The sequence below is a fragment of the Salvia hispanica genome, chromosome 3, assembly GCF_029641045.1.
Source record: "Salvia hispanica isolate PSC_SH4W2 chromosome 3, Shi_PSC_v1, whole genome shotgun sequence".
NCBI lineage: Eukaryota > Viridiplantae > Streptophyta > Magnoliopsida > Lamiales > Lamiaceae > Salvia > Salvia hispanica.
In genome coordinates this window covers 3,554,425-3,579,353 of record NC_142694.1, presented here as the reverse complement: position 1 = coordinate 3,579,353, position 24,929 = coordinate 3,554,425, and the positions used below count along the sequence as shown (strand labels likewise).

The 24,929-nt window shown below is 31.0% G+C and overlaps 2 protein-coding genes across 5 annotated transcripts; both read left to right on the top strand.

Moving 5' to 3' along the window:
* The first annotated feature begins 3,916 nt into the window (after positions 1–3,916).
* LOC125215992 (uncharacterized) lies at positions 3,917–9,017 on the top strand. 2 transcript variants are annotated; one of them, XM_048117585.2, is made up of 5 exons: positions 3,917–4,397; positions 4,504–4,566; positions 4,635–4,700; positions 8,583–8,630; positions 8,735–9,017. In XM_048117585.2, exons 1-5 carry the CDS (start codon positions 4,045–4,047, stop codon positions 8,985–8,987), a joined length of 783 nt encoding a protein of 260 aa, XP_047973542.2. In that variant the 5' UTR covers positions 3,917–4,044; the 3' UTR covers positions 8,988–9,017. The 2 variants fall into 2 exon arrangements, with proteins under 2 accessions (XP_047973542.2, XP_047973541.2); XM_048117584.2 differs by having other exon boundaries at positions 8,580–8,630.
* Positions 9,018–11,247: 2,230 nt separating this feature from the next.
* LOC148929963 (uncharacterized) lies at positions 11,248–15,798 on the top strand. 3 transcript variants are annotated; one of them, XM_089067896.1, is made up of 5 exons: positions 11,248–11,621; positions 13,355–13,678; positions 13,792–13,827; positions 14,527–14,598; positions 15,498–15,798. In XM_089067896.1, exons 2-5 carry the CDS (start codon positions 13,356–13,358, stop codon positions 15,643–15,645), a joined length of 579 nt encoding a protein of 192 aa, XP_088924022.1. In that variant the 5' UTR covers positions 11,248–11,621; position 13,355; the 3' UTR covers positions 15,646–15,798. The 3 variants fall into 3 exon arrangements, with proteins under 3 accessions (XP_088924022.1, XP_088924021.1, XP_088924023.1); XM_089067897.1 differs by having other exon boundaries at positions 11,249–11,621; positions 13,364–13,678; XM_089067895.1 differs by having other exon boundaries at positions 11,248–13,678.
* The last annotated feature ends 9,131 nt before the right edge of the window (positions 15,799–24,929 follow it).

Here is a 24,929-nt window from a genome sequence, read left to right as displayed (position 1 = left end):
CATTGTTTGGGTTGGTTATTGACTAGTGATCAGTGATTGGTTGGTAATCGAACTTGATTAGTGATTTAATCTTAGTTTGTGTTATTATATATTTCTGGACAATGTTTGATCACTAATATGGGATTTTTGTAAAAGATGCAAGCTTTTAACTATCTGGCTGCTGAAATAAGCACAGAGGAGCCTCGCGCGGAGGAGCCTTGCGGTGATTGAATGCAATCCACGGAGGAAGACTTGGATTCGGATCGCATTCAGCATATCCAACATATCGAGAAGGAAATCTTTCAACTTGTTAATTACTCCCTCCGATAATTCGTCTCACTTTGACCGGACATGAATTTTAAAAAATGCAATGAAAATTGAGTTGTAAAAGTTTGTGGAATATGGGTCATACTTTTATATATTAGTTTTATAATAAAACGTGAGTAGGAATGGATTAGTGGAATATGGGGTCCACTATAAAAAAATGGTAAAAGTGAAATGAGACAAATTATGTGGGACGAACCAAAATGAATAAATGGGACAAATTATTCGAGACGGATGGAGAACTACTTTGTGGAGTGATATTCACAACATTTTATAATGCCCCGACGCACCTCAAGTGCAAGTACAAGTGGATCTTGATATTTGTGTAAAATCTAGATTATTTTTCTCTACTAATCTAAAACCATTGTTTTTTGTCACAGCAAGCCTGAAAAGAAACAAAACCTCTAGTAAAAAACCACATTTAAGCCAACTTACTGAATTATTCTGATTAAGATCTTGATAATTATATTAATTTTCCTTTTTTCTTATTAATTTGTCTAACTATGTAGGCCTATGTTACGAGTGCATATACCATCACTATAATGGTCTCCATTGACTCCCATGTAATATTACGAATAATGTTCCAAACTAGTCCTAAATATAAGTCAATTTTTTCGATGAAATTATTATATTTTGTCATTTTTTAAATGGAATTATCAAAGATTAACGGTCAATCTATTTTTGACCAAATTAGTATAAGAATCAGCTTTGAGTAAATGATTTTGCAAGTAAATATATCATTGGTTTTTGCTAAATCTAGAGCAATAGAGCTAAATCTAGAGCAATAGAGCCTACACTTGATTCGTGGACTAGGATGTCAAATACCATACAATTAACTATACTATTCACTAACAATATAATTATGTTTCATATAACAGATATTAATTTACTCCCTCCGTCCCGCTTTAGCAGTCCCATTGACTTTTCTGCACTCATTTTGTAAAAATGATAATAAATAGTTAAAGTGGAGAAATAATAAAGTAAAAAAGTGAATAATGTAGATAAGACTCTTCTCTATATTATTCTCTTTTTTACTTTATTATTTCTCCTCTTTAATTATTTATTATCATTTTTACAAAATGAGTGCAGAAAAGTCAATGGGACTGCTAAAACGGGACGGAGGGAGTATTATTTATAAATATATAGTATTACATAATATGGTTTGTTAGAAAAGGAATAACTCTAAATGAGAATATTAAAAAGAGGAATGATAGTTGGATTGCCCTCCACATTTGTTAGATGAGAAGAAAGAAAAATTAGAACAAGAATACAAGATATATCGTAGAAAATTGAAACTAGAAATGTGGAATAAAGGATCATCAAGTGAGCAAAAAAATGGATTATTAGCAGTCAAAGCCAATCAAGTTTGTTCCATTTTGTTTACAAAACAAAGTCAAAATAAAGTCCATCAACACCTTTGAAAATCTTTCGGAGTATACAAAAACATATATAAACTAATCAATTGTTTGGAATCTCGATACATGGCTAATCTTGTACTAGTGATTAACTAATTTTTTTTTAAAAAAACAACATGGTTGCATGCACAATAGACAAACATGTACTACAAGCCTACAATTTACATGCACAAGTACAACTCTATATTAATAATTTCAATATACTTTCTATAAAAATGAAATTTCATTTTAATTGAATACTAGAATTAAACATATCTATTTAATTTTAATATTAGTATCAAATATTATAAATTTATTTAAGTACAATGTTGTTAAACGGCAAGCAAGCCGCTAAAGAAAATTCTTCATTTACCGCTGACGCAAACGGACTCTCTCTATAAAACAGAACAAAATTACAACCAAAAATTTCTATGAAAAAATAGAGCAACAATGATGAGTTTAACCAACTGGCTCAATTTTCCCACACCTCCCTCGATATCACCATCTTCCCCAATTTCATTGACGCAGCTTCCACGGTGAGTACAAGAAACTTTAGTGAATTAGAATGGGTCATTGCTTAATGTGTACAAGAAGCCCATCATATAAATGGGCCAGAACTTTAGGCCCATAATTGTTGGTAATCTTCTTGATTTAAAACATGAGAGAACCCAAATTTGTGAAACTTAATATCAAAGGTGTTCCATTCAAATCTGTTTCCTATGAACTATTTAAATTAATTTCCATATATAGATCTGAACTAATATCCATTTTGATGTAAGTTACTTAGATAATCTTAGACGTATGTGTTTGCAACTTTTAATTTCTTTTTTATCTTCTATGTACTTAATGGACCTCTTGCACCCTTTGCACCCAATATATGGGCTGTAAACTGTCATTGTTGATAGGCTTCAAAATTTTTTAATGCTTGAGAGCTTGACTTCAATTTTAATAATGTATAAGTATATAAAAAAGAAACAATACTTATATTGATGAATGCATTTAAAATGGTACAAAGAGTAAGATTTGAAATAAAATACTACTATAAATATAATAACTTTATAATTATAAGTTGAGAATATTTGAAGATATTATATAAATAATTAAGTACTTTCTAAGTTGGGGAAAATTAATTCGGGATAGGGATGGAAGAATTATTTGATCAAAGATATCTAAAGACATAATTTTCGGGCCGTCTATATATTACCTATAGCTGATTAAAGCTGAGTTATTTTACTCTTTGTGGAAGTTTAATCGTTGAATATATATAGGTTAACCAACAACCCCTCAAAGAAGCAAAACGGTACAATTAATTCTAATGCCTTCTAGAATTATTCAGAGACGCACGGACATATATATACTACTACGTATTTCAAGGTTGGTTGCACCATTCTGCATTTTCGTTGTTGTCGTCGTCTATTGTCGTTGGCTGAATAAGCAATTTTTCTATTTATGACAAAGTCAGGCTTGATCCGAAGTTTCTTTTGACACCAATGAGGAGCGAGATGAAGCTGCCGAAAAGCGAAGGGTGTGATGGCGGAGATGGTACGTCCCAATGGAGCGGAGGATTATGGACGCGACAAATGCTAACTGCACTATTCAAACGCAAATATTCCCGCTAGGCATGTCAACAATTCCTTATACATATTAATCGAAATATACACACCCATACATAAACACACCACACGACAACGTCAAAGCTTTTGTATTTGAGCATTTAAGAGATCTTAACCTGAAGATCTGTCGAGCATCGGAGGTGGAATAGATGTAGATGTTGCACTTAGGGCGGAGGCAGAGTTGACTTGAGGTTTGAAAATATACAAAAGTCAAAAGTTGCATGTTTCAAATGAGGAGCGAAATTGTTTTATCCTAATAAGCAGTGACTAGACTATATTACATCATAGTAATTGGATAAGGGCAAATGTAAATTAAAAATCATTGATAGATCAATTATATAAGAAGTTTATAGGTCAAATAGGCTCTATTTCATGACCTTCTAAGATGAATTCTTCTATTCAAATTTTTGGTAAAAATAGTACTCATAATAGTAACATATTTTCATTTGGTTTATTCTAATTTCTAAGTATATTGTAGTAGTGTTGACATGCTTACCTGGATACACGTAATTAAAAGTTTGACCCTATCCATAATAATAAACACAAATTTAGCTATAAAATACCCCAATAGTTCCATTATTTGTTATCAAATCAGTTTCTAGCTTCTTTTTACTGCATTTTCTTTCCACTCATAGCTATGAGTAATTAAAATTACTAAACTCTTCACTCCCACGTGTGATGGAACTTCCTTTATTCTTCCGCAAAATTACTCTCGAATTTGACTGCATTTACTCATGGGCGGCCCGTTTGGCGATCTAAAGACTAGGTTGGTCAGCAAAATCGGTCAACCAATCAGTTTCGAAGTTGATGGAGGGATTTGTCCGCTCCGAGACCTGCCACCTGGCAAATCTCGGAGCGTGTCACTCTCTCGCATGATCAAGCTATGTAAAGAGCGCGGTTCAGCCGAATGGCCCATCCGCGTACTATTCAATGGCCGTTTTCACGGCATGTGCTTGCATCCGCATCATATCTTGAAGATGACGCGGATTGTGTTCCGATATAAATTCAGAGATGACGGTTCGCGCGTGCCGATTGCGGAGGGAATAGCCGAGACATTCTTTAACCGTGTATTTGGTTGTTGCATTAGGTTAGTAGTATTCATTTTGTTCGTTAAATTAGAGAAAAACATTTAATTTATGGAGTCATTAAAATTTTTTTATTTGGATTCTTATTATTGTTGTTTATGGTAGCAGCTGGGGGAAGAGAACCTATGTTGAAATAGCCGAAGCTGATTCAACACGGAGACGGCTAATTAGGTATGTTTTGATGAATTGAATTTTTTTATTATTATTATGATTATTTATATTTATAAATTTTGTTACAGGAGAAGGTCTCAACGTCAGAACATAATGGGACCACCAGTCATAAATGGGAATAATTTACCTTTAAGGTAACCACAATGTAAATCTTATTATTAAGTTTTTTTGTTATTATGGTTTATCTAATCATAATTACTCACCTCAGCGTTAATGATTTTAAATTAGGATAAAGATAAATTAACAAAAATTGTATAAACAAAATGCCCTTCAATTTTGAACCGGTTTTTATGTAAACCGGTTTTCTTATCAACTATTATTTCATTACTACATTACCATTTTTATTATATATGTAAAGTCATATCACTCTCTAATTACATTGATTGCGTAATGTATAATTAAATTCTTGTCAAATTACATTGATTGGATATAGTACAATTAAATTCTGGCGCAATACAAACCATTCCATTATTTTGGGGAAATTTCAAATCGAGCTAATCTAATTTTCAAATTTCAAATTGTGTTTTATGCATGTCATAAACAAATCAGTTTAATAGTGTATTTAGAAGTGCGATAAACATAAAAAATATAAGATTATTTTTTTAAATTTATTAAGAAAGTGGTTGAATCCTCAAAAATTTGAGTAATATTCATGGCTAATATATATGATATTTTGTACTAAGATATTTGAATCCAACGATGAAGACGAAATATTGTGTACAAATGAGTCGAACAATGCCCCGGCGATGAAATTCAATTCCGAAAAATTGTATAAAGATGATACACACAACTCACATGACGAGAAGATTCACAAAATGAGATAGTACGCGAAGGTTCACAAAAACGAGATGATATAAGAAGGTATTTGTTTGGATGATAACATTAAGAAATTAAGAAATTGAAAGTGAATAACTATTATTATTATTATTATTATTATTATTATTATTATTATTAATTAGATCTAAATAACTATTATTATTATTATTATTATTATTTCATTGGATGATAAACTGAAGATAATAATTATAGGAATATAGTCGTTTTTATAACTTAGAATTTCAAGAATGATTAAATAAAAAAATTAATTAGATGTAAATGACTATTATTATTCCATTGGATGATAACGTTTAGAAATTAAGTTTATACAGTTGTTTTTATAACTTAGAATTATAAGAATTATTTAGCAATGAAAAACAATTGGATGTGAATGACTTCTAATATTCAATTGGATGATAACGTTTGGAAATTAAGTATATGCACATGCAGTTGTTTTTATAACATGGAATCTTAAAGATGAATTAATAAAAAATAATTGGATTAGAATGAATACTATTATTGCATATTTCGTTGGATGATAGCACTATATATATGCATATAGTCGTTTTTATGAAATTTTAATAATTATTTAGCAACAAAAAGTTAATTAGATGTGAATAGGGCTGTCAAATCGTGCGGGTTGGGTCGTTATCGTGTTACCCAAAAAAGTCAACCCTCTGTTAGTTATTGTTCGTTAGTTTTACACGACACGATAATGACTAAAACATGATGTTATTATACGATTTAACATGATATTACACGATAAAATAAAAAATTATAAAATTAAAATAATTATTTTCTTAATCAAAATAATAAAATTAAAGTATAGTAATAATAACTCTAACTAATAAAATTAACTAATTAATAAAATAATTTTTGATAAAATCTAAACCTAATATTTTCTTAAAATTCATAAAAAAATTAACTAATATATTTTTTAATTAATAAAATTAAAGTATAGAATATTTTAATTAATTAAAATGTAAGTATAATATTTTTTAATTAATTAAAATTAATGTATAATATTTTTCAATCAACAAAAATAACTAAAATTAAAGTTTAAGAATTTTTAATTTATAAAAAGTAATTATTTTTTTCTTAACGTATAACACTAACCCGGCCCAAACCCGACCCGACCCCACCCGGCCCCACCCCAACCCGTTATCTTCGGGTTCTTATTGGGTCAACCCTATAAGAACCCAAATCCTCAACGTGCGTGTTCATGTCGTGTTAACTTCGTGCGGATCCGTGTCGTATAAAAAATTGCCAACCTTAGATGTGAATGACTATTATTACTATTTCATTGGATTATAACATTAAAAAGTTAATTTTATATGCCTGTACTCAATTTTTTATAATTGGAATATTAATAATCATTTAGTAATAAAAATTTAATTGTATGTGAGTAACTATTATAATTATTTCATTGGATAATAGCATTAAGAAATTTAATTACATATGCATCTAGTCGTTTTATAACTTCATACTGTAAGAATTATTTAGTACTAAAAAATAATTGGATTGAATACTACTACTAATATTTCATTAGATGATAACATTTAGAAATTAAATATATACACATACACTCGTTTTTATAACTTAAAATTTTATGAATTATTTACTAATAAAAACTAATTGGAAACATTTTTATAACTTAGAATTACAAAGATGAATTTACGTAATAAAATAATTGGAATGTTTACTTCATTGGATGACACTGAGAAATTATTTATACATCCATGCATTTTTGACTTTTTGTAATTTAGAATTTTCAAAATTATTTTGTAATATAACTTTAATTGCATAAATGACTACTAATATTCCATTCGATGATAACGTTTAGAAATTAAGTGTATGCACATGCAGTCATTTTTATAACTTAGAATTTCAAAGATGAATTAATAATAAAATACTTGGATCGTTAGATGATAACACTAAAAAATTAATTGTATGCATTAGTCATTATTACAACTAAGAATTATAATAATTATTTAGTAATAAAAAATAAAATTTAATGTGGATGGCTATTATTATTCCATTGGATAACAAAGAAATTAATATGCAGTCGTTTTTATAGTTTAGAATTTTAAAGATGATTTAATAATAAAATAATTGAATACGAATGACTATATTTATTTCATATTTTCATTTGACGAAATTAATTATACACATTTATTCATTTTATTACTTATATACACATTTAGTCGTTTTATTACTTATATATATATAGTCAAGTTCATTATTCAAAATTTAATTACTATAAAATATTGTGTAGTCTAATATTGAGAAATCAAATATGGTAAAATATTATAAAATCAATTATTAATTCATTCCTATTCATCCTCAGGAAATTATGCAATAAAAAATCATAGACTTCATTACTATTCCAAAAATTGGTACGTATTTATAATCAAATTGTATTTGGAAAAAAAAAAGTTGTATAGAAGGTAACTTTGATTCATTTTTCTTAATTTAAAACTTATCTTTTATATTTTAATTAAATATTGTAATTTTATTATAAAATTTGTTTCAGTTATTCCTGTTCATCATCTGAAATGGCAAAATATATGACATCATATATTTTGTACAATATATCCATTAATTGTAATTAAATTTTAATTTTCAAAAATCGCATTTAGAGATATATATAAAGGACATAAATCATGTCTATAGTTAAGTAATCTATAATTTATTAATTAATATCAATTGTCGAGTTACACACAACAATTAAAAAAAATTAATATTTATTTTTCATTGGACAACCAGAGATGAGTTTTGACCGAAAAAGCTCGAGCCAAGACATTTGGGACACCATAGACAAATGAAATATCATCATTCCTGGAAGAAGAAATTATGCAAACATATAAATGGATGTTACGTTAATCTAAACAATTGATTTCAAAGATATAATAAATCTATTTCCTAAATGTCTATATATTGATTATAGAAAATTTATTCTTTCCTTAATAATCATAGAAGGGTAACTATGTAATACATCAAATTAGTAAATAACTATAAATTTATTTTAAATGTTAAATACCTAAAATGTCCAATTTTGTATATACAATTTTTGTTAATTTATCACTACCCTTTAAATTATATAGGACATTTAATTAGATATTGATATTCATATTTGTGTAAAATCTTGATCTGACTTTTCCTTTTAAACTAAAAAAAGATCATTTTTTTGGTTACAGCAGGGTTCGAGATCCTGAGACAAAGCCACTCGAAAATAGGCTCCAATTGAGGCAATTAATAATTCCCAACTTAACAAAATACACACTCAACATATGAAGATCAAACCTTCATAGTTATTTAATACTACTATTATTTTGTGATTATGTACTAATAGGCAAGAGAGCTGGAGGATGAAGTTCATCCTTGCATTTCCATCAAGGAATATCAGATTCCGATTGCTGTGGAATGGTGGCGGAGTGATGGCCGGTGGAAAAAGAAGCTGCGAAAACTCGAATTTGTCGGCTGAGAGTCGGAAGAAGAGGCTTCACCGGCTGTTTTCTATCCGAAGAAGGGAAAAGTTTAATCGATCCATCCTCTTCGTGTTGGCCTTCCTTTTCGTTGGCTCCGTACATTTGTATTACAATTAAGGGTATGTAATTAAGCATAAGATTGTGGCTTAGGATTGCTGTAAGATATATATTGACTAAAAATAGATTTGTTATAAATATGATCGTCATTTGAATATTATAGCAAGTTGCGATCACATGCGTATACGTAATAAAAACAAAGACTTGGAAATGGTAAACGAATTATTTTTTAAATTAAAAGGAGTGGAACAACCAATTGTGCATTTCACATAATTGTGAATACTAATCAAGAATTTTTGTCTTTAGGTGTAGCCAATTTGCCACTCATATATCAACTATACTCTATTGATTTCAACAATTACATTTATATTTAGTCGGTCTGTACATAATATCATTGATATCGAAAAACAATAACAAATTTTTATTTAGGCCGACAAGAAAAATAAACAAATAAAGTCATAGATAGAGGAGATAACGAGAGAATTAAGTCTAATGGATTTTATAGTTTAAAAGTAATTTGTTTAGTGCATTTTGAGAATTTATTTCTTTAAATAATTTTAAGATTTACTTATATTAATTTCATGCTTTATGTTGAATGTTTTGGACGACTACAACATGCTTAAAATAATTGGAAAATGAAATAATAATTCACTAGTTGAAACATCTCTTTTTCCAAGTGACGGATTTAACACAAATAGAAGATCCGTCCCCTCGAAAAAAAACTATTCAAGTTGACCAATGAACTCATTTTCAATGCATCATTTTCACTATCTTTTGCAGCGTGGCACCACATATCAACTACCGCTACAAGTGAGCCCCAATACTCTTGGCCACCACGATAACAATGCTGCAAGTGGATGCACTCCTATGTCGTCGAGTCATGCTCTTTTTTCCTTGCATTTCTAAGTGTTACGCTTGTAGGTTGTTGGATCATCATGTGAAATGGAGTAGCTAAATTGCTAACACTGATTAGTCACAATGAGTGTGTAGTAATTCATGTTATTTATGTAACGATTTCTTTTTATTTAAAGTTTGTTAATCACATTACAAGTGTAAAAAGAGGATAATTGTTGAAATATAACATAGTATGTAGTAGGACTAATATAATTTAGAGAAATGTCAGAGAAAATAATGTAGTAGAGTATATGAAAAATATCTAGAAATTTAATAATTTGGGCAAACTTAGAATACTACACTTCAAAATGTTATAACACAACCATATATATATATAGGTGTTTTTTAATCATTCTAAAATTATATATCCTACACCTAGATTATTCTTTATAAAAATCTAGGTATTTTATTTCATAATATCTATAAAAAAATAATTTTATATAATTCTACATCTATATAATTATGCTACAAATTATCTAGGTTTTCTAACTACATAATTCTAGAGAATTTTAATAAAAACTATATCAACAAGACTCAAGTTTAATTTTATTATTCCAATAATAACTAAATGAATGTCATGCATTAGATTAACTAATATGTGAAATTAAGTTGACTATAAAAAAGTTCTAATAATTAACGACACACTTTTAAAGAACTGCCACCCAAAAAAGTGCCATTAAATACAGCAGTGAGATTTGCGTAACTATTATACTGCACAAACATAAAAATATGTTACTCTCATTTCAAAGTGTAACAATTTTGCGGGTGACAAAGTGTAGATACACAACAAAAGTATATTGATAGCTACAACATTTATTACAGAAGAAACTAATTCGCGAATTTTATGACACATCTTTCAATGAAGTAGATGTAGTTTCCTATTTTTGTGAATCCACGCAGATCCGATCAGGGGCGGCGGTAGTGCAATAGGGGAGTGACAGAAGTAGTAAATTTAATATTGCATCTTTCAGTTTAATTCGATCAAAAGGTCAATAAAATCATCCTATATGCCTATCAAATTATCAAATTTATAGTGATTTTTATAAGGTAGACCGAAAACTTGGCTTTTCTTACTCACAAATGGTGAGGAATTTTACATCTTACTCCTTATTTTATAAATTATAGGGTACGACTTTAATCAAACAATCAATCGTACACGGCTTTGCCGAATTGAAGAACTGAATTATCAAAGATACTAAAAAAACGAATAGAGCTGATCATTACAATTAACTAATCTTATGAGTCATGTATGATGGGTAATATAATGAAATTAGGTTACGATTGAATCGACTTAAATATCTTTTTTTAAAATTTTTGTAGGTAATAAAAGCCACCAACCCAACCTCTTCAACACGGCAAAAGGGTAATTTGACAAATATTGAATTAGTAGTAGACGTGTACATTATTGCATATATACATCATCTTTTACTGCATTCTACCCGATTTGATACAACGTGCGTTGCTCCCATTTTTTTGATTACTTGAGAAAGGCTCAAAGTCGCCATGTCCAGCATGCGCCGAGCAAAGGTTCAAGACAAGCAGTCAATTAACAGGAAACCAAAACCAGAAAAGCTTAACGGCACCCAACTAAACAACCTAGAAAGCTAAAAAACACAAGCATCGACATCTCCATTGAGAAACTGGGGCACACACCTGGTATCAATCTTTACTCCAAAATCCGATATTATTCACTTGATCAATCTACAACTCCCGTAGTGGGGGAGGTTTAGACAAGCAGTTAACAGTCAAACGTGCGTTGCTCCCATCGTCATAAAGTGAGGTGAATATCGATGGCAAAAGGTGAATTCAATTTCTACGAGATTGGTATGCATTTCATTCATTTTATTTCTGGTTTTCAATGTTTCATGTCTGTTATGTAAGGCAACTACTTATGGAATTTATGGACCAAATAAATTTCTTTATATTCATAGACTATAGTCCCTTGAGATGTGTTATTATATAATCAGTGACAAGATTCAAAAATTGAAAATGAAAGAAAAGTAGTATTATAACAAAATTCAAGAGAGGGTAGGGTTCGTGTGGTGATAGATTTTTGGTGGTGTTCGCCGAAAATTTGGAGTGTGGAAGGAGTGATTATTTTGCAGATGGTAAAAATGATTTTTGCGGGTGTAATGATGGTGTGTTTTTCTGTAAGTTTGGAGTACGGAATTTAAACAAATCCAAAATTATTGTATCTATATAAGAATAGGGGAGTGATCAATTGCTAACTCATCACTTTATTGCTAACTACAACTAATTTAAGGCCATAGGATTTTAGAAAACGTGTGGTCTACAATTTGCCACGTGTAATTTTTGTTTTTATTAATAAAATAAAAAAAATTTAAAAAAACGCCAAATTAGGGTTTTAGATTAAAATGTCAATATAGTATTTTGGAAATATCAACACAATGCTTTGAGAATGTCAACACAATGCTTTAAGAATGTTAACTCATTGCTTATATTGACATATTTTATATAGTATGTTGACATTTCTGCTTATACGAAAATTTTTAAAAATTTCGATTTTTTTTTCAAATTTTGACGTCAGAACATATGCATGTATGATATCGTTGGAATCCTTATAAAATTATCTTTAATTTGATATATGTTATATGAATTTAACGTTTTGGGATTTCTTTTAAAAGTTAGTTATAACTAAACATGTAGTTAATTGACATTAATACCCCTATTGATATTTTATGGAATTAATCCTATGGCTTTATTGACGTTTTTTTTATCGTATTGACATTTCGTAGTTGATGATCTAGGCCCTTAATTTGAATATCTAATAGCTATTATTTAGTTGTGTTAGCAATTAGGTATTGAGTTAACAATATAACACTCCCCAAAATACATATATAATAAAAAAAATATGAATAGTAAATGTTGGGTTTTATCTTTTTGTTGGGCTTATTTATAGTATTATTATTCCTGAAAGCCCATGTTATTTAATCACTTAGAAACCCAGCCCAAATTAAAGATATTGTTAAACATCTTCCTCCATTACTTACTAAAGAATAAGAAGGCCCTTTTAGCATGTGATTAAATCTGTCTCCTAAATTTCCTCACGCAATGATTTTACCTTTTCTTAAAATCCTCCAATTTGGTTAAACTAATTCATATATAAATTCTGTATTGTCAGTAGTAGTATAGTACAATTTATTTGAATTAATTGTGATAAAATCCAACAAATTATGCATTTCCTTTCAATTATGTATACTACATTAATCACAATGCGCGTGTTATATCAACATATATAGTTGTACTTGGAGATTTGAAATTTATATATTACTTACATGCTATTTTTTTACTTTATGTATACAAATGAAGATTTTGTAATTTTATAATCATGATGAATGGCGCTAACCAAATTTCAACAACCTATACTGCAAGAGTCGAACCAACCCGACCCACCGGCCACCAAATTTATGAAACTTGAGCTTATCGATAACCCCTAGAAAATTTCATTTCATCCCCAACAAGTTTCATTCTCTTCTTTCTACTGATAAATTTCTTCTGAATTTGACCATGAGGATGTCTAGCTTGATAAAGACTAGGTTATCCAACGCAACCGGTCATCAAATCAGTTTCGAAATCGAAGGCAGGAGGGAATATGAATGCCCACTCCGAGCCATGGCTGCGGGCGAATCCCAGAAAGTGCGACTCTCCCGCATACTGAAGCTCGATGATGGCACACAATTCCGCGTGCTTATCAACGGCGGCTTCCACGGAATGGTTCTCTCACGTGTTGACATCTTGAAGATGACGCGTATAGTGTTTAGAGTGGCTGACTCGTGGATTTTTGCCGAAGGAATAGCGGAGACTCTAAGTAACCGTTTATTTGGTTGCTGCATCAAGTTAATACCTACACACCTTTTGTCATTCATTTCTTAATTTATTGATTTTATTCGTTAAATTTCAGAAATCATCTAATTAATTATGGGATCTTGTTGTCTTTTTTTGTTGGCAGCTGGAGTAAGAGAGTCTACGAAAAATTACCACAGTGGTAAGAGAGTCTACGAAAAATCTTGTTGTCTTATTTATAATTTTGCTATAGAATCTCTCAACATCTGAACAAAGTGGAGCCATCAAACATAATAACAACACTCAACCTTTAAGGCAAACACTTTGTGAATCTTGTCTCATGTAACTCATTTTGAACATTATATTTGTTGATTTGTTTTACATGTATGTGTATATTCTATATTGCACATTTCATCTAGTAATTGTTTATTGTTGTTATTAGTATTGTTGTACTTTTATTTATAAATTTTGTCATATAAACACTCAAAATCCAAACATAATGGAGCCATCGGCCATAGATGAGAACATTCCACATTGAAATCATTGTGGAGTAGCATATAATAAGCATTGGTGTTGTTTTATCCAAGTATGCGCGTGTCACTTTACTAAATAAAATAATACTAAGATATAATTTAAGATTAAGTTGTGAAATTAATTTAATTATAAGAGATTAGATATGACTAATTATCTTATGATTATTCCAATATCTGAACATGAATGAATCATCGTACATAAATGAGAACATTTTAAACACTTAGGTGAATCTGGTCCCATAGGAGTAGCTTTTAATAAGCATTATTTTTATTATTGTTGTTATTTTATCTTGTATATTGCATACTTAACTGAGTAGTGCATTGTTATTATTGTTGTTCTTAATAGTATATAAATTTTGTCACATCAGTTCTCAACAATCGAACATGGTGGAATCATCAGGCATAAAGGAGTACATAAAGGAGTATATTGTACTTTTATGGTAACCACTTGCTGAATCTCATCTTATATATAAATCTTATATAATACGGAGTACTAGCTTTTAATGAGTATTGTTTTTGTTATTGCTATCATTGTTGTTTTATCTAGGATTCGATCGATATGGTAAACTATATCAAAAATGTTGGATCGTATATCATATTGGTATGATTTCATAATGTTATCATATCAAAAGTTTCGATATACAGAATTTCGGTATACCAAACTTTCGGGACAGATAATAACAATACTACTATAGTGTCAATATTTCGGTATACCGTTCAGAACGGCATACCGAAGTTCGGTACACTATATTGAAATATCGATACATACCGTATATTTGATATACTACTGTATACCGCATAATAAGAAAATTCATATCGTTACCATATCGAAAACTTACGATACGGTATCGTATTGTACCAAAATTTATGGTATACCGAAAATCCGATAAGATTTTGGTATTTTACTGTACAGTAGGAATGATATACTCCTCTGTCCCGTTACAAATGAAAATTTTCCTTTTCAAATTATCCTATTAAAAGGAAACATTTTCTAAAATGGAAATATCATCGTCTCACTGTTGTTAATGTTTTAAAAAAATTCGTATATAATGGAGCCATGATCAACCAGGATAATCTACCCTTGAATCCGGTCTTATATAATGAGACGATAGATAGTAATAGTTCTATAGCCTACCATTATCTAAGTTTGTGTAAATTGCAGCTTCTTCTCATCGCAACATTATTGATTCCAATTAAGATAAATAATTGGATATTGAAATTAATTGCACATCTTGATCATCTTTCCCTTTTAATCATTACCATATTACACACACTCAACATGAAGATTAATTTCAGATAATTAATTATTATTATTTTCATTTTTGTGATTATGCAATAGGCAAAGGATCGTCTTAAGAGTCGAGGAGGAAGGCTTAGAACGGTTACGTTTAATCCCTTTTTCTCCACGTGTACAGATTGCAGCAGACTTGTTTCCATTGATTCCAATAGCACTTTACGTAATACTCCTATATAATGAATATAGGTAGGGTCGAAAGGGATCGGCCGATCTCACCGTGATACAATCCACACTCCTGTCTATCCAGGTCCAAATGTGTGAAATACCAATAGGTCATTTTGATTTGGTTTGTTGGACTATTTTGTATTATTATTATTATTGAGAGCTTTTGTATATTCTTTAATTCCTGAGCGCAACCCATCTTATCAATAGTTTTTAACATCAAACGATAAAAGAATTATAAATTATGATAGGGACCTGGTATTTTATTTTTTTGAGAAGGAAGCTATCATGCCAAGCTGATAATATTTATTTAGCTTATTTTATGTTTTATTATTTAGTTGTTATGATTTGATTTACTTTTCCTAGTGGTTAGAATTTTATTTGTTTTCCTAAAGATTTTTTTTACCACACATATTATAAATATGTGTGGAGTCTTTATTATTATGAAGCAGAATGAATTGAATTAATATTTATCATTCTCTCAATCACGATTTATCCGTTACAAAGAAAACCAATTTCTCTCTAAGTCTCTCTCAATTCATGTCAATCATCTCTATTTGTGCTCTACCAATCGACAGGGAAGATAAATTCTATCGAAATACCCACAACTCATACTAATGTATACAAACAATTTTAGTACTGTACACTCATCCACTAAAATAGGAATGTAATCATGAGACCATAAATGTGTTTATATTAGGGTATAATATATACTATTTCGATAGTAAAAAAACTCAGTTAACGGGTATAATATATCACGCATAATATAATTATTTGCAATTATAAATATTTAGTTATATATTTTTGTTCAGGTGTATGATCAAATACTAACTTACTTACCGTAATAACTAGTAAATAATATCAATTTTGTACGTTAAAAATATCAACACAAAAACGTAAATTTATCAATCTTCTTGTGTTGATAAACTTATGTCTTTGCCACGACAACTTCTAATTGTATGTTAAAACAATATATACACGGTGTATAATACACCAATCTAAAGTACTACTGTATAATAAAACAAAAAAACGTCAAAAAAGAAAAATAAAAAATGAAAATTTACTCTACCCACTGCGACAAAGTCGACGACAACTAAAAGAGATTCTAATCAATTGGCTGGGTGCCGAATTAGACACACACACACGCACACATTAATTAAATATTTGATCTAAAAAAATCTATCGACAGCCTAATTATTGATATATGTATGAATTATGATTCATTTTTTCTGTTTATTTCATTATAAAATTTTCAGACTTACACGCACATGCACATAACAAAATGATTCGAATATATGATTTATTGATTTTGAATCGAGTTGTGGTTCATCATCTTGGATATAGTATATTTTTATACATATATAATAATTAAAATGAATGAAGGACATATATCCATAGTATTACAAAGCACGCGACACAAATATTGTGATTGGCTAGATACCGTACATGTATATGATTATATTTTTACTCCTAAATTATTGAAAGATAGCAACAAGTGATTAGTTAAAACATAAGAAATGACTTTGAAACGGTAAAACAAACAAATATGCTAGTAAGCAGCCAAACACTAGCGCGTTTCCAATATTCTTAATTATGTGCACAAAATGAATAGTTACAAGCCAATTGTTGTTGCAAATACATAATTAATGACTTCTACTTAATTTTTCAAATGTTTCGAATCCAATCAATAAGCTCGATCCTCCTCCCTCCATCAAATTTCCGTTTGCGCGTAGCTCCTTCAACACCCATTATATATGTAAATATGTAATGTATTTATCACTCTATACACAATTCTCCAATCCAATTAAACAAAAGGAAAAAAAATAAAGTGTATATCCAACATCATAGCCGATGGCGAATGTCGATACGGAGGCTCAGCCACTGGCCAACAGAGCTGAGAAGGTGGAAAATGAGCGCCAGGAGCAGCTCCGCCACCTTGAGAAAGAGTTGTTCCAGTTGGCCAACTACTACTTTGTTTTTCAAGGCGTTATCTTCACCTCATTCTACCGCGCACCACCGCGTCTCAAGTGTGGCTACAAGTGGATCCCAATGACCCTATCAGCTCTGGCCGGATTCCTCAACTTTTTCGCGATTTTGAGAATCTCGTTCAGATACAAGAAATTATTGGATGACGCTCACCACGGAGCAGCCCGCGATAGTATCGCCGCATGGTGCGAGAGGTGGTGGAGGTGCTTATATATTTGCGGCTGCATGTTTCTTTTCTTCGGGTTTCTTATCGTCACACTCGCTGGCTGCTGGATCATCATGTGCAACCCTGACGACTGATCATGGCGGTTGAATTGATCTTTGTTTTATTCTCATTAGTTCAGGGGAGATATGTTGATTAGTAAGGCCATGCAATTTAGTTAGTAGTACTATACAAAAGATTCTCTATATATATTGAAGAGTGGAGAAATTGACGGAACAATCATAAAGTTAAGTTTGATCAAATTATTGTGTGTTCCAACAACTTCAAAAGTCTACCAAACTTTACGTTTTTTGTTTTTTCGTTTGATCAAGTTAAGTATATGTATCGATTCAATTTTAATTTCGTTTTCTTCAATGTTCGTTAGTTATGCTTTCATAAATTGACTTACCAAAAGTATCATGTACGTATGTCAGTTTGTAAGTGTGAGTTTACGATATCTTCGCAAACATTTGAATTTTGAGCATAACATGAAATTTTGTTATTGAAAAATTAAGTACATGTACATTATTATGACTAAATGTATTGCAATAAAGTAAATAATAATGTAAAATAAGTTCACTATGACAGTTATATATTCTGGTAATTATTGACACAAATTTGAAGGAACTGTCACCCAAAAAAAGTGTCATTAGTTGCAATTGTGATAGCTTACGCACAAAAATACAACATTATACAAAATTTTGGAAAGTATGTAGTGTTGCAAATCTAATAATTTTATTTCTTTCTTGGTGCAATGAGTGCATGGAGGCTTTAGCACCTATATTTTTGAAAAAAAAAATATATTGAATAATTACCTATATTCCGAACAATTGTTTACGTAGAGGTACAGGAAAATACGTATGAGGTATATATGACCACCTTTATAGGAATAGTTCCTGCAAAATGTATTTTATTCTTTTGATAGCTAAGCTTTACATCTTAACGAAAAAATATTTGAGATTATAGCAAGTTGCGATCAGATACATAATAAATAACAAAGACTTGGAAATGGTAAATGATATTTTAAATTAGGAGGGAGTGGAATGTCAAATTGCGCGTTTCACATATTTTTAATTACGATTACTAGCAACTAGTATTAATTAGATATCCCATATACTACCTATGTCTCTGAAAATTAGTAATATAAATTTTTGAAACGACACGAGTTTTAATGCATAATTAGTAAATTAAGAAAGAATAATTGATAAAGTAATTAAGAAAGATAGCTAGAAAAATAGATTAAGTAAGAGAGAAAAACGAGAAAAATAATATTAATAGTATTAGTGGATTGTGGGATTCACTTCCTAAAATAAAAAATTTAAAAAGTTTTTATTCTTCAGGAACGAATTAACCAAAATGAAAATCATTTCTATTTTTTAAAACAAAATAAATTAAATGCATACCGAATTAGAAGAAATAGAAATTGTAATTTGGCACCCTACTTCGCCACTTAACTCTAAGATATGTTCAAATTTATCACACTTTTTATTACGATTCCGATAATTTTAGAAGTAGATATTTAGAAGCAATCTAATTATTCTAGTCATATAATTTATGAAGAAGATGTTGGAATATTAAAATATAAATTTGATTTTATAAATATCTAGATAAGAAAGTGATTGATTGCTAACTAATTAATTAGTAATTACGAATTAAGATTAAATTTTAATTAATTAATTAGTAATTACAAATTAAGACTAATTTTAGTCATTAGATTAGAAGATTTAGTAGTTAAAATAATATGACATACTATATTTTAAATTAAAAAATTATTAAACAAACCTAAATGATATTAATGTCAATTATTTCTCAATAAAATTATTTTAAAACTTTAAATTTATGTAAGTCTCTCGATTTAAATTATTTTTTTACAAAAAATATATCAAATTAAAGATAATTTTATAAGGATTCCAACGAACTATTAATTGCATATGTTCCGACGATGTCGAGTTGTCAAACCTCAACTCTTATGACGTATGCACTTACTATAAATAAATTCAAACTTTAAAACAAATAACCACATTTCGAGTACATAAAGCGCACATATTATATAGTTTCAAAACCCCTATTGATCAAGTACATATTTTAAACATTTTAAACTGTAGTAGGACCTTCTCACCACTCTATAGAATATACATTTATCTACATGCAAAACTGATGAGGAGGAGAAGGTTGTCAAAACGCGTCAGCCGCCGAACCTGATGATACATGCAGTTCCCACGACCCCCGCCAACCAAAAGCTTTACTGATATCTTATTTCTGAAAAATAATAGTGGTTTATATGAGCCACAACTCAGTGTATATAAACCTCACTTTTAATTCCACGTCCTAAAAATCAAACATTTTCTTTAACCACTATTGATAACAATAATCAACAAATATATAAAAAAAACATAATTTCATACAGATATGCTTATGCCACTCTGTTCAGTTTATTATTCTGTGACTGGTCAAGCCTGGTATCTGCCCGGGATTTCCAATATGCCAGTATGATTTGACCCGAAGGTCCCACTATGATTTGACCCGAAGGTCCCACTATGATTGACCCGAAGGTCCCAATATGTCCACCGTGATTTCAGATCCAGGACAAGACTATCACAGATCCTCTTTAATCAAATGATTCAGTTAATTCCAATACAATATGCAAAACATATCTATTGCACCAATCACATATTCATATCATATTCCACTACATAATTCTAATATAATATACTATTAACATATTTATTGCACCAGGCATATATCTCCATCATCACCAGTAAACACATATCATATCAATATAAAATCGTATAATTCAATTATTCACTTCAACTCACACATAGCAATTAACCACATAAAGCATGTAAAATAAAAAATGTGATTTATACACAACCTTATGTTCGATATATAATCTAGTATGAACCCTTACTCCCTTTCAATGATCAACTATCATCGATCCTCACAAATTTTATTTTCTCTCCTTTTTTATTTTTCGTCCCTTTTCCCGCTTATCTCCCTCTGTTACTTCCTAAGACTATTATTTATATTTGCTAAGATCATTAAACCGACTCTTATTTATTTTAAATAATAGTATAGTTTTTTTTTTTCTTTTTTTTTTGACGTGGCCTTCATATGTTTATTCCACCGTTTAACTAATCTATTTGGATTATGCTCATATATCTACACGTGTGGCTATAATATAAATCCTTATCCCTAATTTCATAGTCATGCACAAATATAGATATTATATATATGTAGTTACGTGTATATTGTATCACATGCACACCCTTAATTATTTATTTACTAAAAACAATTCAAGGACATATCTTAAATAATTTATTATGGATTGATATTAGTTTATTAATCTCTATGGTATTCAATTAATATGTCTATTATGCACAAATTACTACAATGTATAAAATAATGCATATATTAGCTAAGGATGTTACATAACTACTTAAATAGGATCACTACATCTAGATACACGTAAATCCAAAATTTTCGTCCACCTACCTGTATGCTTTTATAAGTGCTATAATTTTCCATACTTAATATCATACACACACACGTATTACTATACATTCACGCACTTAAATTAAGTGCTTAATTGTTAAAGCAATATAAATATAGCCTATATATATATATAAACAAATGCATAAATATATAAAATGATGCATGTTTCGGGGTAGGGATGTCACAATTCTTCCCCTCTTTAAGAATTTTGTCCGCAAAATTCATTTCTTTCTAATTTGATGTATGCAGTAAAATTGCTAACCCGTAAACAGATGTGGATAGGTCTTTCTCATCTTTTCCTCTGTTTCCCAAGTTGCCTATTCGACTCCATGATTTTGACAAATAACTTTTACCATTGGAATATCTTTTCTTCGCAATTGTTTTATCTGGCGGTCCACTATACTGACATGTTCTTCTATATAACTCAAATTTTCAGAAATCTGTATATCAGGATCTTTCAGAACATGTGAAGGATCAGATCGATAACATCGAAGCATACTGATATGGAAAACATTATGAATCTGTGCTAATTCTGGAGATAGTGCTAACTTGTATGCCAATGGTCCAACTCTTTCGACAATATCATACGGCCCGATGTAACGGGGACTTAACTTACCTTTTTGCCCGAAGCGCATGACTCCTTTCCAAGGTGAAACTCGTAGAAACACTTTATCTCCCACTTCATATTCCATCTCTTTTCGATGCTTGTCATAATAACTCTTCTGTCTGTCTTGTGTCGCCTTCAACCTACCTTTAATGATGTCAATATTGGAAATAGTTTCTTAAACAATCTCTGGTCCTTCTAGAATCTCCAAACCTTCTTTGTCCCAATATACTGGAGTTCTACATTTTCTGCCATACAATGCTTCATATGGTGCCATTCCAATACTGCTGTGAAATTGATTATTATACGCAAACTCCATCAGCGGAATATACTTATCCCATGAGCCCTGAAATTCAATTACACACGCACGAAGCATTTCTTCCAACGTTTGTATAGTTCTCTCTGACTGACCATCTGTTTGAGGATGAAAAGTTGTACTAAAATGTAGGCGAGTTCCCATAGCTGTCTGAAAACTTTCCCAAAATCGAGAAGTAAATCGTGGATCTCTATCAGACACAATAGAAACTGGAATACCATGCAAACGTACCACTTCCTTCACATACATCTCAACTAACTGATCTAACGAACAACCCCATCGTATAGGCAAGAAGTGTGCTGATTTTGTTAGTCTATCTACAACCATCCATACAGCATCGTTCCCCTTTTGTGTTCTCGGTAATCCTGTAACAAAGTCCATCGTAATGCGTTCCCATTTCCATACCGGAATCGTTAAAGGTTTCAGCAAACCTGCTGGTGCTTGATGTTCTGCCTTAACCTGTTGACACGTTAGGCACTTTGAAACAAACTCTGCCACCTCCTTTTTCATCTTTGGCCACCAATAATGTTGCCTCATAGTATGATACATTTTTGTCGTTCCTGGATGCATTGCATAAGGTGCATTATGTGCCTCGTCTAGAATCTCTCGCCGAAGATTATCAACATCTGGTACGCACAGTCTACTGCCAAACATTAAAATATCATCTTGTAGAGTAAACGATGTATCTTTACCTTGTCGTACTCCATTAATGATCTCCATAAATTTCTCATCCCTTGGTTGAGCATCTTGAATTCGTTGTCTTAATATTGGCCGAATTTCCAGAGTAGCTATCAACCCTTCACTCGTGTCGAGCTGTAATCTTGTATTCAAGCTTCGAAGAGCAATTAACTCTGGTAATGGGGTTATTTGCATATGTGCTATCACACTGCTTGACTTTCGACTCAATGCATCTGCAACAACGTTCGCCTTCCCCGGATGGTATTCAATGGTGCAATCATAATCTTTAAGCAACTCAATCCAGCATCTTTGTCTCATATTCAACTCTTTCTGGCTCATCAAATATTTCAAACTCTTGTGATCGGTTAATATTCGAAACGTTTCTCCATAAAGGTAATGACGCCAAATCTTCAAAGCAAAAACAACAGCAGCCAACTCTAGATCATGAACAGGGTAAGAAACTTCATGTACTCGTAGTTGTCGCGAGGCATAAGCGATTACCTTTCCATTTTGCATTAAAACACAACCGAGTCCACGTTGAGAAGCGTCACTATAAACAACAAATCCTCATGTACCTGTGGGAATAGTTAATATAGGTGCTGTAGTCAATCGATGCTTCAACTCATCAAAACTCTTCTGACATTCTGTATTCCATGTGAAAGGAGCATTCTTTCGTAACAACTTCGTCATTGGTCCTGCAATAATTGAGAATCCTTCCACAAAACGTCTGTAATATCCAGCCATACCTAGGAAACTTCGAACCTCTGTGACAGTAGTTGGCACTTTCCAGTTCACGACTGCTTCAATCTTTCGAGGATCCACTTCTATTCCCCGTCCTGACACCACGTGTCCCAAGAATAACACATGATCTAGCCAAAACTCGCATTTACTTAACTTTGCAAAAAGCTGTTTATCTCGCAGAACTTGTAATACTAATTGCAAGTGATTGACATGATCTTCCTTACTTCGCGAGTAAACCAATATGTCATCGATAAAAACAATCACAAACTGATCTAGAAATGGTTGAAATACTTTGTTCATTAGTGCCATAAAAGCTGCAGGTGCATTTGTCAGTCCGAAAGGCATTACCAAAAATTCATAATGGCCATATCGTGTCCGAAAAGCCGTCTTCGGAATATCCTCTTTAGCTATCTTCAGCTGATGGTATCCTGATCGAAGATCTATCTTTGAAAACACTTGTGCACCTTGAAGCTGATCAAACAGATCTTCTATTCTCGGCAATGGATATTTATTCTTCACCGTCACTTAATTCAACTTTCGATAGTCTATACAAAGTCGCAATGTGCCATCTTTCTTCTTTACAAATAATACTGGTGCTCCCCAAGGTGAAACACTAGGTCGTACAAATCCCTTATCTAACAATTCTTGTAATTGTTTCTTCAACTCTTGCAACTCCAATAGAGACATCCGATAAGGAGGAATCGAAATAGATGCAGTTCCAGGTAGCAACTCAATACTAAACTCTGTCTCTCGATCAGGTGGCAATCCAGGTAAATCTTCCGGAAAAACATCAGGAAAATCTTTAACAACAAGAATATCTTTCACATTATCAAGAACTGTAGCACACTTTATAACATGAGCAAGGTATGCCTCACATCCACCACATATTAATCGAAAAGCCGATGTAGCTGAAATAAGACAAGTTGGAACAATTTGTCGATTGCCATAAAATATCACACGATCTCGCCCTGAAGATTCTATTATCACTTCTTTAGCATAACAGTCAACCTTAGCCCTGTGGCGCGACAACCAATCCATACCCAGTATAATATCAAACTCATGTATAAACAAGGGAATCAAATCTGCTAGCAGTTCCACTGAATTTACTTTTACAACGCAATCTCGATAAACTGTATATACTGAAACAACTTCACCCAATGGTGTGTGTACACCTAGGCTATGCTTTAGAGGTTTGGGTTCTTTATGCATATGTGATGCAATGACAGGTGATATAAATGAATGAGTTGATCCTGGATCTATCAATACATATACGGTAGTTTCATATAAGTAAAG

Coding starts and splice junctions, on each gene's coding strand:
- LOC125215992 (XM_048117584.2), top strand. CDS start 4,045: ATGGGCGGCCCGTTTGGCGATCTAAAGACTAGGTTGGTCAGCAAAATC. Junction 4,398..4,503: donor GTATTTGGTTGTTGCATTAG/GTTAGTAGTATT, acceptor TTATGGTAGCAG/CTGGGGGAAGAGAACCTATG. Junction 8,631..8,734: donor GAAAATAGGCTCCAATTGAG/GCAATTAATAAT, acceptor ATGTACTAATAG/GCAAGAGAGCTGGAGGATGA.
- LOC148929963 (XM_089067895.1), top strand. CDS start 13,350: ATGAGGATGTCTAGCTTGATAAAGACTAGGTTATCCAACGCAACCGGT. Junction 13,679..13,791: donor TTATTTGGTTGCTGCATCAA/GTTAATACCTAC, acceptor TTTTGTTGGCAG/CTGGAGTAAGAGAGTCTACG. Junction 13,828..14,526: donor TACGAAAAATTACCACAGTG/GTAAGAGAGTCT, acceptor TTGTCACATCAG/TTCTCAACAATCGAACATGG.